We start from the raw sequence: 14,789 nt of genomic DNA on the forward strand, positions 1-14,789 counted from the left end.
ATATATAAATACTTTGAATTGGATTGTTACGTGGTCATTACAATAGATACAGAGAAAACAAACATTAAGCTTTGAGAGCGATATAAATCCATAGTATACAATCCTCAGTATAACGATCATGACGACCCAAACTTCGATAGACACGCGCACGACATCTTATAGAGTCAATCTAATAGCGAATTTCATAGCGAAGTATCAGAAACAACTTAGGGGAAGGGGTAGACCGCTGATTGTGTCTATGCAAGGACCGCAAGGGGCTGGTGAGTCTGCTTCCACACAATTAAGAGATCTTCACTGATCTATCAGCTACTTGTATCAGGAAAAAGTACACTTGCAGCAGCACTTATTAGCTTATTAGCTTCTGCATTCAATATCAAGGCCGCTGTGGCTTCGCTTGATGGTGAGCTCTTCATACATGATACAAATCAGGGTCATATGATTGACCGAATCGATTTGTGGTGTTTTGTAATTTAGATTTCTACCTTGATCGTCATGGTTTAGACAGAGTAGCTGAAGAGTATCCCACGAATCGAATGCTACAAGGCAGAGGTCCTCCTGGAACTCACGATACACAATTACTAAAATCGGTCTTACAACAACTGGTAACCCCATCTGATCAACCACCATCACATTCGATAGCTCTACCAATATTTGACAAAAGTCTTTATGATGGTCGAGGGGATCGATCAAAATCCACTTTAAGCATAAACTGCAATGAGATTGATGTATTTTTGCTTGAAGGATGGTCATTAGGATTTCAATCGTTAACAATCGAAAGGCTAAAAGATGCGTAGGAATCAGGTCGAACTGCAAGAAAACATGAATGGGATAGCATATTAGAGATAAATCAACATCTATCAATATTAAATAAAGATATCAATGGTTATTTCGATTGTCATATTTCGATAACTCCTTTAGATTTGAATTATATCTATGATTGGAGATTACAGCAAGAACATCATATGAAAAGAGAAAATGGTGGATTAGGTATGTCAGACGATGAAGTCAGATTATTTGTCGATAGGTATATGCCATGTTATGAGTTATACGGGAATGAGGAAATTGAACTAGATCATTTGAAGCTGGTTTATGGTGAGGATAGAGAAGTTGTCAAGATTGAGGAAATGTCCAATCATATATAGCAGTCATCATACATGCATGATTTTTGGCGTATCGTGAAGCTACTCTTGATTGTCATGTTTGAATCTACGTTTCCTTCCAACTCACTGGTAATGCCTAAATGCCTATAATCGCTTACTTTCTTGCTGAACTCCATTTTCCCCATCAGCCTTCCAAGATCCTCCCTATTATTTCCTCTCGATTCCTCATAATGTCGTATGTCGGACTGGGAAATTCAGAGATTGATATTTAACAGGTATACTGTAGCAGTGAGGAGAATTCGTACCAAGAGGAAGTCTAGCTCACGATGAGCCGTGAAATTTCTCGAAAGAGTTCATTTACATCGATGTGACTTACATGACTTCCCGATACTCTTGCAAAATGGAAAACGTGACTATGCTCATACCTGCTCATTACGCTTGTTTGTGAGGATCACTCGCTTAATGGAATCTGTACAAGCATACACGCCATTTGTGCTTGGAACGTTTGGTGTCCATCAGATGTGGCAATCCATAGGAGGACATCGGGGTAAAAAGGGTCCCCTGACGAATGCTATACAGTAGTATGCGTACTGATATCGAGAAAGTCAGAGAGTGAGGGACGTAAGTGTTTCGCTTCTGGAAAAACCAGTGCATTTCCCCACGAGCCCCATTCTTTCGCGAGCAGCAACAAAGGTAGGATCGTACCATTGCTTTAAAGGTTTATGATACCCCAAGATTGTCTTTCGATCATGGGATTGCTTCTAGGCGAGATCTTCTCGCTTAGGATTCGGACACTTCGGCCTGGGTTACCGAGTAAAGCTGGGGCCAGATATTAATGATGAAGAATATGTTGAGATTCGAAAAGCAATACAATATTCGAAAAACACGGGGTGCCGCAATTGATGAATCTGATGCAATCACTTGATGCTTGTCAAAGTTAAATCGAATCTGGGGAACATTGTTTAAACGAGTTCAAAAGTCCACGTACCCCATCTCATAAGCCTTGTAAGTCAAAGTGGGGCTTGTAATTCTGTTAAATCTGTGAAGATTCGAAATTAGGTATGTATTGGCCATAATTGCAGTTATAGCTTAAAAAGTCATGTTTAAATAAATAATAAAACCGATCTAAATTTATAGATATTCGAAAATGTTGAACGATGATGTGGTAATTCCTTCCCAAGTAGATACATAGGCGACTTACAAGAAGACTATTAGATTTTGCTAGTTAAGCTTACCATTACAGGTCATTCTTGGCGGCTAAATTTGGATATTACAGTCCCTCCCACAAGAAAAGAAAGTTTCCGGGTATATGATGAAAGGGTCTTGAAAATTTTGATTTTTGCCGATGTCACCTTGCTTCTATTGCTTGATCACGGTATTTAATGTTTTTCCTTCATGGTCCGAACCGACATCTACCCTGATCTGCTTTTATATCTCGGACGTAAGAGTACAGTTAAGATACGAATCCCTTTATGCCTGTGATGTACCTTAACCTCATGAATGACAGCATATGTTTTAAAGGAACCTGAAAATTTCGAATTCATCCAAGCGAGCTAAAAAGGTGGGGTAAGCTGTTTATTTCGATACGAATTAAGAAGATTTTCAATCATTTTTACCTTTAACCGAACCAATATCCAATCATTTTGTATATACTGCTGACACATCCCCTTTTCCATATGGTCCCAAACAGAATACACAGATAGAATATAGATCAGGATGTAAGGGTGTAGAGATCTAGCAAGAATCGATATCCGAGAAAGGCCGTAACAGAAAACCAAAGAGAAAAAAATGGGAAATTATTGGCGAGAAATTTCCATCGATGTGTGCTTAGGTATCTCTTTATCTTTCTGATTAGTGTGTAGGGTTACCACGTACGGAGTTCTTCGATATATACTACGAGTACTGTAGCAGAATATATATGTATATGAAATTTTCAACCCAACTTCATTTCTAGAATATATTTATTCTCTTCTTGTTTTTATTTTTTCTTTTCTTTGGTTATTTTATCTCTTAATTCATTTGTATATACCACTAAAAGAGAAAATAATTAACAACAATGTCTAACGAAATTACACAAGTTTATCAGAGTCACCCAGTCCAAGATAAAGATTTAGGATTTGCAGAAGCTGGTGTAGGCGACTACGATTCTGAATATCCACCTTCAGGAAAAGATGTAGCTCATATCCCAGCTGATTCATATCATGTTGATCCATTTGCTGCCCACAGAGATGCAAATGGTGAAGAAACAATAGATTTTAGATCTATGGGTTGGATTCAAGCTGGTTTAGTAGCTACTGCTGAGGTAAGTTCTCCTATTTCGTTCTCTATCACATTTACATTTATTGATAATATGACTAATTGTGTGATTTTTCAGAACATCGCTCTCGGTACTCTTTCGTACCCATCAATTTTCCTTCGTCTCGGTATGGTCGGTGGTATTATCGCCAATGTCGGTCTTGGTGTTTTAGCTTATATTACCGCTTGGATCATGATTGATTTCAAAATGAACCATATGGGTGTCATGCATTTTGCTGATGCTGGTGGTGTGTTATTCGGTAAATGGGGAAGAAGAATTCTAGGTGCTGGTATGGTTGCCAAAGTAAGTTTTTTCTCTTAGTTATACGTCAAATACAGTGATGTCTAACGGTATTTGCTTTTCTTTTTCAGAGTATCGGTTTAGGTGGTTCACACGTTTTGGCTGGTAGAGCAGCTCTCAGTTCAATCAGTTCCAACGCTATCTGCAGTGTCTGGTTTGCCCTTATTATCATGATTGTTTCTGTTATGGTAAGCTGGAGCTTTATTGTTTCATCTGGAATTGATACTGATGTCCTTTTGATATACCTCTAGATGTCTACTAATCGAGAATTTGGTAAACTTGCACTCATGTCTTGGGCCTCAGTCGCTTGTATCTTGATTGCTTCTATGATTACAATTGTCGCTACTGGTGTAAGTTGCGGTTTTTCCATATCAGATCATAAACTTGTCTTATCAGATGCTGACTTAAAGCAATAAATCTGCTCAGATCCAAAGCCCAAACATCTTAATTAAAAAAGGTGTTCCGATCGAATGGCACGCTACACCAACCAACCCAAATTTAATCGATGTTATCGGTGCTCTTACCAATGTCGTATTTGCTTACGGTGGTAATATGGGTGTATTCAGTTGGTGTTCTGAAGTGAGTTTCACTTATTCCTAAAGTAGTCAAATTGAATTCAAGATTGTATACTGACTGAAAAAATTACTTTTTCCAGATGAAAAAACCAAATGATTTCAAGAAATCTTTCCTTATTACTCAAGCTCTTGGTATTGTTGTTTACTGTATTGTCGGTGCAACCATTTACGCTTTTGGTGGTCAATATGTTACTTCACCTGCATTCACCATGACTGCTAAACCAGTTAGAATTACCGCATACGCATTTGCTTTAGTTACAATTTTGATTTCTGGTATCGTTGGTTTAAACGTTGGTGCTAAATATTTATACGTTAACACTTTTAGAAAATCTTCATTGTTAACTTCAAAAGGATTAAAAGCAAGATTAGCTTGGGTTCTCATTGTTTTTGTTATGTGGATAGCTGCTTTTGTTTTAGCTGAAGTAATTCCATTCTTCAATCAACTTTTAACTATCGTTTCATCATTATTCAGTGTTTGGTTCTCATATGGTTTATGTGGTGTTATCTGGTTCTATAACAAACATCCTTATTTCTCAAAAGATGGTGAAATTAGAGATATTAGTGGTATTTGGAGTAAAATCTTCATGTTCTGCGCTATCCTTTCTGTAAGTTTATTTATCACCAAAATCATTTATCAAAAGTAAAGTATCCTCTAACGTATGGTTGTACTTTTGTTTACAGGTCATCTTGAGTATTGCTATTACTCCTCTTGGTCTTTACAGTGCTGCTGAAGGTATCAAACAAGGTGTAAGTTTTCTTTTGCCGCATTTCGTCAAACGTGAACGGTCTGAGCTGATAATTCAATTGGTATTCAGTACTCTGCCGGTACTTTCAAACACCCATTCTCATGTTCATAAACATTTACACGATACGGTTACAAGGAATTTAGTTATACGATGTCGAAATTGTTTAGATGATTCAGATCAAAAAGGTTATTGTTGTTGTACAGAATTTATCATAAGAAAGGTCATCGGAAGGAAAGGCTTTTTCCTCTTAACTTATATAAATATCTGGTCCCCCCCTCACGTCAAGAGGAGAAACGAATCCCACCATAGTGCAATCTTTAATAGAATGTCAAATAGAATAAAATTAAATTTATAGAGTATTCATAAAAAGCATATATAGTATAATATACAGCATAGCAATAAAACGATGAGCCCAAAGGTCAAAACTCAAAATGCATCTCCAATAATGATCAATGTCTCCTACAAGTTCAGCATCTCTGTATACGTGGTGCTTGGTAGTATTCCGATAGGGGGTCTCGGATCCGTTCTCAAATACTATCAGAAGAATGATAGAAGGGAAAAGAATGGTTCATTCATTGTAATACTGAAATCTCTGATAAGTATATTAATTGCGTTGAGAGATAAAGATACCAAATCAAACATTGTATTCAATCATTTTACCCGAGGATCTACGTATCGATGACGCACAATCATAATCTTAATCTAATCATAGATCTGATAAGCTAACAAGCATGAACCCAGATAGACATACCAGTGCATGCTAAGAATAGATGCCTTAGTGTAGAAAAGGAGTGAAAAAGTTTTTTTGATCTCTTTTTTACCGTTATCTTTTTTCGGATATACCGAAGATTATCATCATTCTTAGTTTCTTGGATATTAGTCCCTGAATCGATCAATCATTATCTTCCTTCCTTCTTCTGTTGTCCATTAACTCACAATAGACTGTTAGTACCCCGAACATCAAGGGAATCTTCATTCAGTCCAATTCATTCGCAGGCCAGATGAATGAACGGTAAGCGTCGCCAGGATGCCTGACTTAGATAGGTCCAAAGATTACAAGGATGTCAAAGGGAGTAAAATTCGTTTGTAAGTACTGTTATAACATCAGCTTTTCCTATACACCTTTACCCGTTATTCGTCTTAGCTACGTCTGGTCTGCTATCTAGAATACATCGTAACCAGTGCATTGAACGTAAAACTTGATCGATGTATATGTGTGCTGATCGTATATCCTCTCTCCCTACTACAGAAAAGAAACGAAATCTGAAAAGGCTCATAAGATATATCGACGTGAACAAGCTAAGATCTCAAAAGAAAATGATCGTATATCAAGAGCCAATGGATATGCTGTTTCACCACCTCGACAAGCAAGCATAGAACCTATTTCACCACCTAGAAACCCTTCAAAAAGAAAATATGATCCTTTAGAAGACGATGAAGGCGAAGGTGGGGATGGAGAATGGATGGGTGGATTAGGAAGAAAATCGAAAGAGGAATTGGAAAGAAAAGAATTTCAAGATAAATTGTATTGGATGTCAAGATCTTCTTTTGATCAAGATACGTCTTTCTTCGAAACTTTTGAAGATAGTATTATACCTTCAGATATCAATATACCTAAGAGATTTAGAGATATAGCAAATTCAGCGTTTGCTTCTTCGTCATTTTCATTTTCATCGTCATCAACTTCAACTTCAAGTTCAAGTGGTGGTGCTTTTTATACAAAACGATCAAGAAGAGGAATTGATGAAATACATTTAAGTGGTGGTACAGTACCACCATTAGGTTCAATGACTGATGAAGAGTATACTGAATGGATTAGAGATGGAATGTATAAAAAGAAACATCGTAGTGAAATTGAACAAAAAGAAAGGATAAGAAAAGATAAAGAGGAAAAACAACGATTGAAGGAGATTGAAAGGGAAAAAGAAGCTAGAGAAGAAGAAAAAAGAATCAAGAAATTGAAGAAGCAGAAAGGGTTAAATGAAGAAAGGAAGAGGAAAGAAGAGAGAATTAGATGGGTAGAACGATGGAAGATATTGAGTTTACCTGAAAATCACAAAGATAATGATATAATTGAATTAAATATGTCATTTAACGATATACCATGGCCAATTCAACCATCGTCATCATCATCATCATCATCCATCATAAAACCAACATCAATCACGTCAGATGATCTCACAATTGATAATATACGTTTATTTGTAAATTCCTTAGCTGAAGACAAAGCTATAAATGAGGAACACGTAGATATACGGAAAATGATCAGGGATTTAATCAAAAATTATCATCCAGATAGGTTCAACTCAAGAATCTTAACTAGAGTAAAGGACAAGGATAAAGATAAAGTCCAAGAAGCTGTAGTTTTAGTAAGTGGTATATTGAACGATTTAGTAAGAGAGGTTAGATGAATATTAGAGATCGACTAGAATATCCCTTTGTATTCATAATAATTGACATTAGGCATCAAATATATAACAAGCTTTGTCTTTGTTGTAAAATAAATTATTCATAGTAATACCGACGTATTTGTAGCATAGAGTAGTGAAGTATAATTAGTACATATACATTTCAATGAGGAGTGTTACGTCTGATAAATTCGATACAACGTTATATTTCCTATACTACAGTACTAAAACAATTTCCAGATCAATTTTGACGATATTATAAAGTTGGGGTTGAGATTGGAAAGAGAGATTTCCTTTATGTTCCACTCAAATTATAACTACAATCTCGCACGTTTAACTCTACCACCAAGCATCTGTCTTTTAATTTCTCTTTTATTTAACAATTCACCAACTTGTAATTCTTTTCCACCATTTTTTCCTGCAAATCCTTTAGTTGGACGTATTCTATCTTTTGATTTACCTACACCTGATCCATCACCTAAACCAAAAACAACAACTCTACCTTGTCTTCCAGCTCTTCCAGCTCTTCCAGCTCTATGAACGAAATCTAATACATCTCTAGGTGGATCTAATAAGAAAACTGATGATACACTAGAAGAAAAATCAAGTCCTCTTGATAATAAAGATGTCGTAATCAAAATTCTATTTTCATTTATTTTACTACTACTTGAACTTGAATTTGAGTTTGGAGTGGTAGCAGCAGTAGCAGTAGGTACTAAAAGAAATTCATCTAATAAACCATTTTTTCCTCTTATTCTATTTGAACTTTCACTTGTCCACGATAAACAATTTAAACCTTTTGATTCTAATGTTCTTGATAATTGTTCAACTTTTTTATCTGAATTACAAAATATGACAATTTTGCTTTTTTCTTGTTTAATATTTACATTTACATCTACATTTTCAGCCCCGTTTTCAACTGAAATTTCCTTTTTTGAGGAAGAAGAAGATGATGATGATGATGATGATGTTGATTTTGATTTCGCCGCCAAAGCATCATCTGCGAAAACTCTTCTTATTTCATGTACGACATCAGCTAATCTGTTACCTGATCTCGAAGGTGGTACAAATCTAGTCTCTAATTTTTGGGGTAATTTATGTAATCCAGGTGAAAGTAAATGTTTAAATTGATTTTTCCTAAACAATGGATGCTCGTTCAATAGATTGATTAGTGATGGTGGTAATGTGGCTGTACAAAGGATTAAGTTGATTCGATTTAATGGGAGTTTCGATAGGATTGATATCGTTTCAGGTAGAAAATCGGCACCTGAAATTAAAAATTAAATGGATAATGTATTTTGCAAGTTAGTTTTCATAGGTCGTAGCCGCACAATAGAGTTGATCGCGAGATGCGAGACTTACCTAACAGAACATCCGCTTCATCGATTACGACCCATTCGACATTATCACCTTTCACTAAACCACTTTTATTATCATCATCAGTATCATTTTTCCATAAACCTTTACCAACATCTTCTCTATCTTCATCGTTCTGGTCGGTATCTTTCTTAATACCTAACATTCTTCTAATACTACCTACAGTACCTAATAAAACATCAACTTTACCTCTTCTTGAACCGATACCTCCAGCTGAAGTATTACTTAAACCCATTACACTTAGTTTTGTTGTATGTGTTAAGGCTTTCGCAAATTTCGTTGATTGTCTTGTTAATTCATGAGTGGGTGAAAGGATTATAGATCTTGGATATAATGATTTTTCTAAATCCATCGTATTTGAAGATGAAGATTCAGATGAAGAAGAAGAAGAAGGGATATTTGTATCTGTAGCTTTTAGATTTTGAAATAATGGTATTAAATATGACATTGTTTTACCACTTCCTGTTTCAGCACCTAAAATAATTCTCGAACCTGATCCTGAATTGGCTTCTTCATTTTGTTGAGCGCTGATGTTCGATATGTCAAGTAAATTTGAAAAACTTAAAGTTTGTATAGGTGTTGTTTTACCTTCTGTACCAAACTGTGTATGTAAAGCATCTGATAAACCAGGTATCAAAGTGAATGAATCGAATGATCTAGGTGCAGCTTCTGTGACATCAGATAAAGTAGGTGTTTTTGAGAATTGTGGTGGTTGAAATGATTGTGATTTTGGGAATCTAGGTGAAGAGGTTCTTTCGACAGTATCATCTACCTCAGACGAAGTTGCTTTAAGTGATCGACGAGAAGAAGAAGAAGAAGATGATGATGATGATGAGGGAGGTTGATCAAAAGACATTAATCTTCTAGATGATGTAGGTTGGATTCTACCTTTATCATAATCACTTCTTCTTCTCTCACTTTGACCTTGATTTGATGATTCCACTCGTCTCTGACCGAAAGTGGAAGAAGGTGTTCTTGATTGAGTACCGAAATCTGGTTTCTTCCCAATAGCAGGTTTTCTTCCAAAAGATGGTTTATCTCCATAAGAAGGTTTACTTCCATATCCCGGTCTGACTCTACCTTCGGAAGATGATCTACCTGGTCTCGGTTGATCATGCTTTCTTCCGCCAAAATGACTTGGTCTCGGACCGCCTGCATTGTAAGGTGAAGTGGTATGTAACGCTCTAAATAGAATCGATCTTAAAGGAGGAGTTGTAAGGGCGATGTAAGATATTCGGGATTGATTGCCTACACGGCTAAGAGACAGCATTTTCAGATTACAGTCTTCTTCGAGCGATTTGCTGTTTTTCCAAATGGAGACTGACTAAGACCTCTGACAATGATGATGATATTAATATGTATCTGAAAGAATATCATCTTAAGGATCTTTTTTTCGAAAACATATATATATATACATATTATATTCATATTACCGACGGAAATCCTTGGCAAGTCACGTGACAAGCTACAGTTAATTTGATTCCGTCGAAACCGTTATAATTAAAAATTGAAGTGATTGTCAAAACTTTCTCTTAACCTCTTTTTACAAGTTTTCTTTCTATCTCTCTCCTCTTCTTCTCTTTCGCTTTTTATATGGGTAATCTTTCTTCTCTTTCCATCTCTTTCCATCTCTTTCATTCTAGTTCCAATTCGTTGTTGCGTCGTGTGTTTACTTGTACTTCTCGACATCTCGTTCATTGATCATACATCGTGAGTATACATATACCTTGCTCTCTCCAAATTACCCATACCACTCATTCACTTCATCTCTTCTTTCCCCATCTCATATCCTACTCCCCTCGTACTTCTTCTTCCTACTTCCACACCTCGCATAAATGAAGAGCGGCAAAATTGCCCCATTGGCACCTCTTGACCCAGGGTCCATCAATTCGATAAATCCCACACGATTATCATTATGAATTGATGGGCCGTTGCTCTCAACGGACTATCTGATAAATGCACACCCTTATTCTACCTTCTTTTATCCCTCAGCTATTTAATGAAGGAAGGACAATGAGCTGACTATCGATATTTCTCAATATCTTAGGTACCTTTTTGTCTTTTATTAGAGGTATCTCTATCGATCTTGTAGAGTAGATTGTAGGAATATAGTGACCTGTAAGAGAATAGTACCGAATGAATGCAGCTTTCATAACCTAAAAACTAGCTCTTCCTTGAGATCCGGTCATTTTATCCGTTCATTGTTGACACATATCAATGACCGAGTTCACAATCCTCATCTTCCTTCACCTGTGATATCCTTTCATGTCATCATAGATGGCATTATCTGAAATTCGCAAATCTCGATGTTCACGTATTTTCCACCTTCCACCTTCACTTATTGACCCGTATTCACAATCGATATATAACGAATCGTTAAATATCAAACCTTTCACAGTGGTTTATCCTTTCATTCCACATTACGTCAAAGGAGTTATACTTCAAAGGATGAATTTTAACCCCGCTTACGCTGTCATACTTACAGAAATGTACATAAATACAGACCGATTCAAGCGGAGTTGATCAATTATCATCTCAATTTCTCCCCCTTTTCCACCCGATTTTGTGCATTTCCATCTTCACCATACGATCTGACCGACAAACTAACAAACATCCTTTACTCATATTTTCGAAACTTATTACCGTCGCGTACAGTATATCGTACGTGAACACAACAGTAGGCTAATAATGTTCAATACTGATTCGATAGATCATTGATTGGGATTCGACAGAATTAGATATTCAGAACAACAGCTAATACGGTCGAAGGCTAAATTGGTCTTGAGATAATGCATTCTCATATTCCCGATACAACATACGCAGATCATGCGATGCGACAATTTCGAGGTGTACCACTAGGTGGAACACAACCTAGAGGTACGATGTCAATGCCTAATTCACCTATAATGGGTAGAATTAATGATACAGCGTATGTATCTGCATATGGTCACGGTGGTCAAATTGCTGGGAATGATAGTATGAAAACAGATGTGTGGAATAGTACTGTAAGTGGTTTATTATCGACTCGTAAAGAAGGCTTGAGATTACTGATTACTTCTTATATATTTAAAGAATGTAAAGCCACATACTGCTCAAGGATTGTCCTCCTTACAGTCTAAGCAGAAAATCACGCCGCATTTTCTTAATCATCAACAACATCATCAAGTATTACCATCTTGTGTGAGTTGTCTATTTTTGGCTCTTCTGCCAGAACCTTGTACACCTCATTATTCATATCGCAATCATTGTCGCGCAAACGACCTCGTTCATCTTTCCTATTTAAGTTATTAACTGATATATATCAAAATGACCTTCAATATTATAGGTATCTCCAATCGAGATTGCACCTCGAAATTCAGATATATACAATAATCAACGTCTTACTAAATATAATCGAGCTTCAATCGTACCAGAATTCTCACCTAAATCGACCGCTTATGCTAGTAATGCCAATGCATCGTACACTAATGTTGCGAATTATAATATATCACCTACTTCAACGCATCATATACTACCCAATAAAGTCAAAGATCCAAATAACACTGATGCCTATAACCTTCCTGTATATACTAATCATACTAGTAATCTTAATTATCTGGCTCCTCCACCGTTAAATACCACTATACAACCTCCTATCCATTATAGCTATACTCAAGGGGGATACGGAAATGATAACGACCTTGATAATGATATTGACATGAACCACGATACATCCTCTGCGGGAGGTAGAAAAAAAAGGGTTCAAGTAAGAATAGCATGTACGCATTGTCAAAAAGCTTGTAAGAAATGTTCAAATACGAGGTAAGTCTATTCTACAACTACCCTTCTATTTAGATTCATTCATTTGTTCTCCAAGATAGGCACTATTGTATACCTTTCACAGGTATAAGGAGAGAAATAAACAGGATAGCTGAATTGTGAATTCTGTCCAATTGTAGACCATGTGAGAGATGTGTTAAATACGGTTTGGAAGATTGTGTAGATTCTACGCGTAAACCCAGAAAAACAGGTGTCAAGAGGTAAGTCATGTACAGTATAAATCATTTAAAATGCATGGAATGAATGAATGGTTTACTGATTTCAAGTTATCTACTCTGATTGAACCATCATGTAGAGGTCCTTACAAAAGACGTTCAATGAAATACTCTACGATCGGAACTGGAGGTACTGGAGAATATTCATCTTCTAACAATAACAATATTAATTCTTCTTCTTCAACGTATCTTGGAAAACAAATACCTGCTTATTCTCAAGATCAAAAACCTCAAACCCTTTCACAATTACCTAAATCCCATAATCCATATTCTTCAAACATATCTGCTAATCATTACTTTGATGATGCAACTACTACTGATAATAGTAATAAAAACCACAAAAGAAATTACAATAATAGTGATAATACTGATAATTTACCTAAAAGATATACTGATACTGAAACCGGACTCACTAAATTGAACGATAATATGCATGATCAATTAACTAGTTCAACGACATCAAAATTATCATTCCCTTTGCCTTTACCTAATAATTTAAAAACTGCTACGATTGATGAAAATAATAATTCATATCCACCTTTTCCTAAATCTAATAAATCACTTAAAGCATCTAATCCTTCGATATCCAACACAAACAATTTACTTACAGCATTAAACAATGCTTTGTCCCTTCCACAGCAATCACAATGGATTAATGGGGAAAGATTGAACTTTTCTTCAACAAATGGCAATGGCAATGGAAATGGAAAAGCAAGTCCATTATATCCTAAAACTCCTGTAATGCCTTTTCCCATATCACTCAATGGGTTTACATATCAGAATAACAATGAAAAACAAGATCCATTTTCGAGAGCTGTTAGTCCTATAAAACAATTTCAAAAACATGGATCATCAGGGTTAAGTTATGATTCATTGAATTCAAGAACCAGCAACAACAATAATACGAGTACTGATCATACTCGTATTATGAACACTGATGAAAATGCTCATTACCAAATGAACAATACTGCTACTATTCTTAGCGATAATATACATGAAAATGGACGTAGATATTCTATTTTCAATAACACTTATGACAATGATATCAATCATATTCAGAATACTGATATTTTCTCACCTATACATAGTATTTCTGCAAATACACCAACTTTCACATTTCCATCAAACATCAGAAGACCAAATATACGAACTTTAATTTCAAGCACTACGAATAGTTCAAGAGCATCTTCTCCTGTTGGTGCTGATCTAGATCTACCTTCTTCTTCAGGTGGTCCTTTATCCGCGATTCAAAATCAAAATCAATATCAAATCGGATTGATAAATCAACAAGATTCTGAATTACAAAGTCCAACTTTATTTAATGGGAATGATGCCTATAACATCAATAATAATAATAATAATAATAATAATATCATCGAAACTAACGAAAATGAGAAAGAACATCGTAGACAAAGTATCAATAATATGTTATTAGATGAAATCAATCAAGAGTTAGACAGTTGGAATACTCATCAAATTGATAATAGAGATATTCAAGTCAACGATGATCAGGAAAGTAGGAATAAACAGGTAGATGGAGATTTGTTTGAAGGTTTGATGGGATTCAATTGATCTCATATATATATATATATATAGCTACAGATGTTTTCTGTTCCTTTATTTAGTTGTAATAACTATTTCACATTTTGATAACTGTATTTCCTTCTCACAATCCTTTCGACGATATTGATTTCCTTTTTGTACTTCTATACATATCATCTTTCATTATGCAAGAATCATATCTTGAACTCAAAATCGTGAAAAATAAAAATACATGTCATATCATTTAATTCCGAGTGAAATATATCCTAATAATCAATCCTGTATCATATCATATCATATCAAATATCGTTAAAAAAAAGAGCAATTCATCCACGAACAAACAAAAGTGTTCATTCTTACACAAAATCTATTCAATTCTATTCCATTCCAACAGTTATAAGTCCTATATTA

The 14,789-nt window shown here is 35.6% G+C and overlaps 5 protein-coding genes across 5 annotated transcripts; 4 read left to right on the top strand and 1 right to left on the bottom strand.

Annotated features, from left to right (window-relative positions):
* Window positions 1-238: 238 nt before the first annotated feature.
* Window positions 239-1,142, top strand: L201_001456 (uncharacterized protein; the record flags this gene model as incomplete). The annotated part of the gene is made up of 4 exons (XM_066217245.1): window positions 239-260; window positions 320-400; window positions 475-725; window positions 795-1,142. 4 exons carry the CDS (start codon window positions 239-241, stop codon window positions 1,140-1,142), a joined length of 702 nt encoding a protein of 233 aa, XP_066073342.1.
* Window positions 1,143-3,156: 2,014 nt separating this feature from the next.
* Window positions 3,157-5,128, top strand: L201_001457 (uncharacterized protein; the record flags this gene model as incomplete). The annotated part of the gene is made up of 8 exons (XM_066217246.1): window positions 3,157-3,402; window positions 3,475-3,699; window positions 3,768-3,884; window positions 3,948-4,046; window positions 4,123-4,275; window positions 4,352-4,876; window positions 4,953-5,018; window positions 5,087-5,128. 8 exons carry the CDS (start codon window positions 3,157-3,159, stop codon window positions 5,126-5,128), a joined length of 1,473 nt encoding a protein of 490 aa, XP_066073343.1.
* Window positions 5,129-6,044: 916 nt separating this feature from the next.
* On the top strand, window positions 6,045-7,428 carry L201_001458 (uncharacterized protein; the record flags this gene model as incomplete). Its single annotated transcript, XM_066217247.1, has 2 exons — window positions 6,045-6,103; window positions 6,267-7,428. 2 exons carry the CDS (start codon window positions 6,045-6,047, stop codon window positions 7,426-7,428), a joined length of 1,221 nt encoding a protein of 406 aa, XP_066073344.1.
* Window positions 7,429-7,742: 314 nt separating this feature from the next.
* On the bottom strand, window positions 7,743-10,072 carry L201_001459 (uncharacterized protein; the record flags this gene model as incomplete). The annotated part of the gene is made up of 3 exons (XM_066217248.1): window positions 7,743-7,843; window positions 7,886-8,692; window positions 8,788-10,072. The coding sequence occupies 3 exons, from the start codon at window positions 10,070-10,072 to the stop codon at window positions 7,743-7,745; spliced, it is 2,193 nt and encodes a 730-aa protein (XP_066073345.1).
* A 1,519-nt stretch (window positions 10,073-11,591) lies between these two features.
* Window positions 11,592-14,408, top strand: L201_001460 (uncharacterized protein; the record flags this gene model as incomplete). Its single annotated transcript, XM_066217249.1, has 5 exons — window positions 11,592-11,807; window positions 11,875-11,982; window positions 12,128-12,603; window positions 12,741-12,821; window positions 12,917-14,408. 5 exons carry the CDS (start codon window positions 11,592-11,594, stop codon window positions 14,406-14,408), a joined length of 2,373 nt encoding a protein of 790 aa, XP_066073346.1.
* Between the last annotated feature and the right edge of the window lie 381 nt (window positions 14,409-14,789).

Source organism: Kwoniella dendrophila, chromosome 2 (assembly GCF_036810415.1).
Source record: "Kwoniella dendrophila CBS 6074 chromosome 2, complete sequence".
NCBI classification, from domain to species: Eukaryota; Fungi; Basidiomycota; class Tremellomycetes; order Tremellales; family Cryptococcaceae; genus Kwoniella; species Kwoniella dendrophila.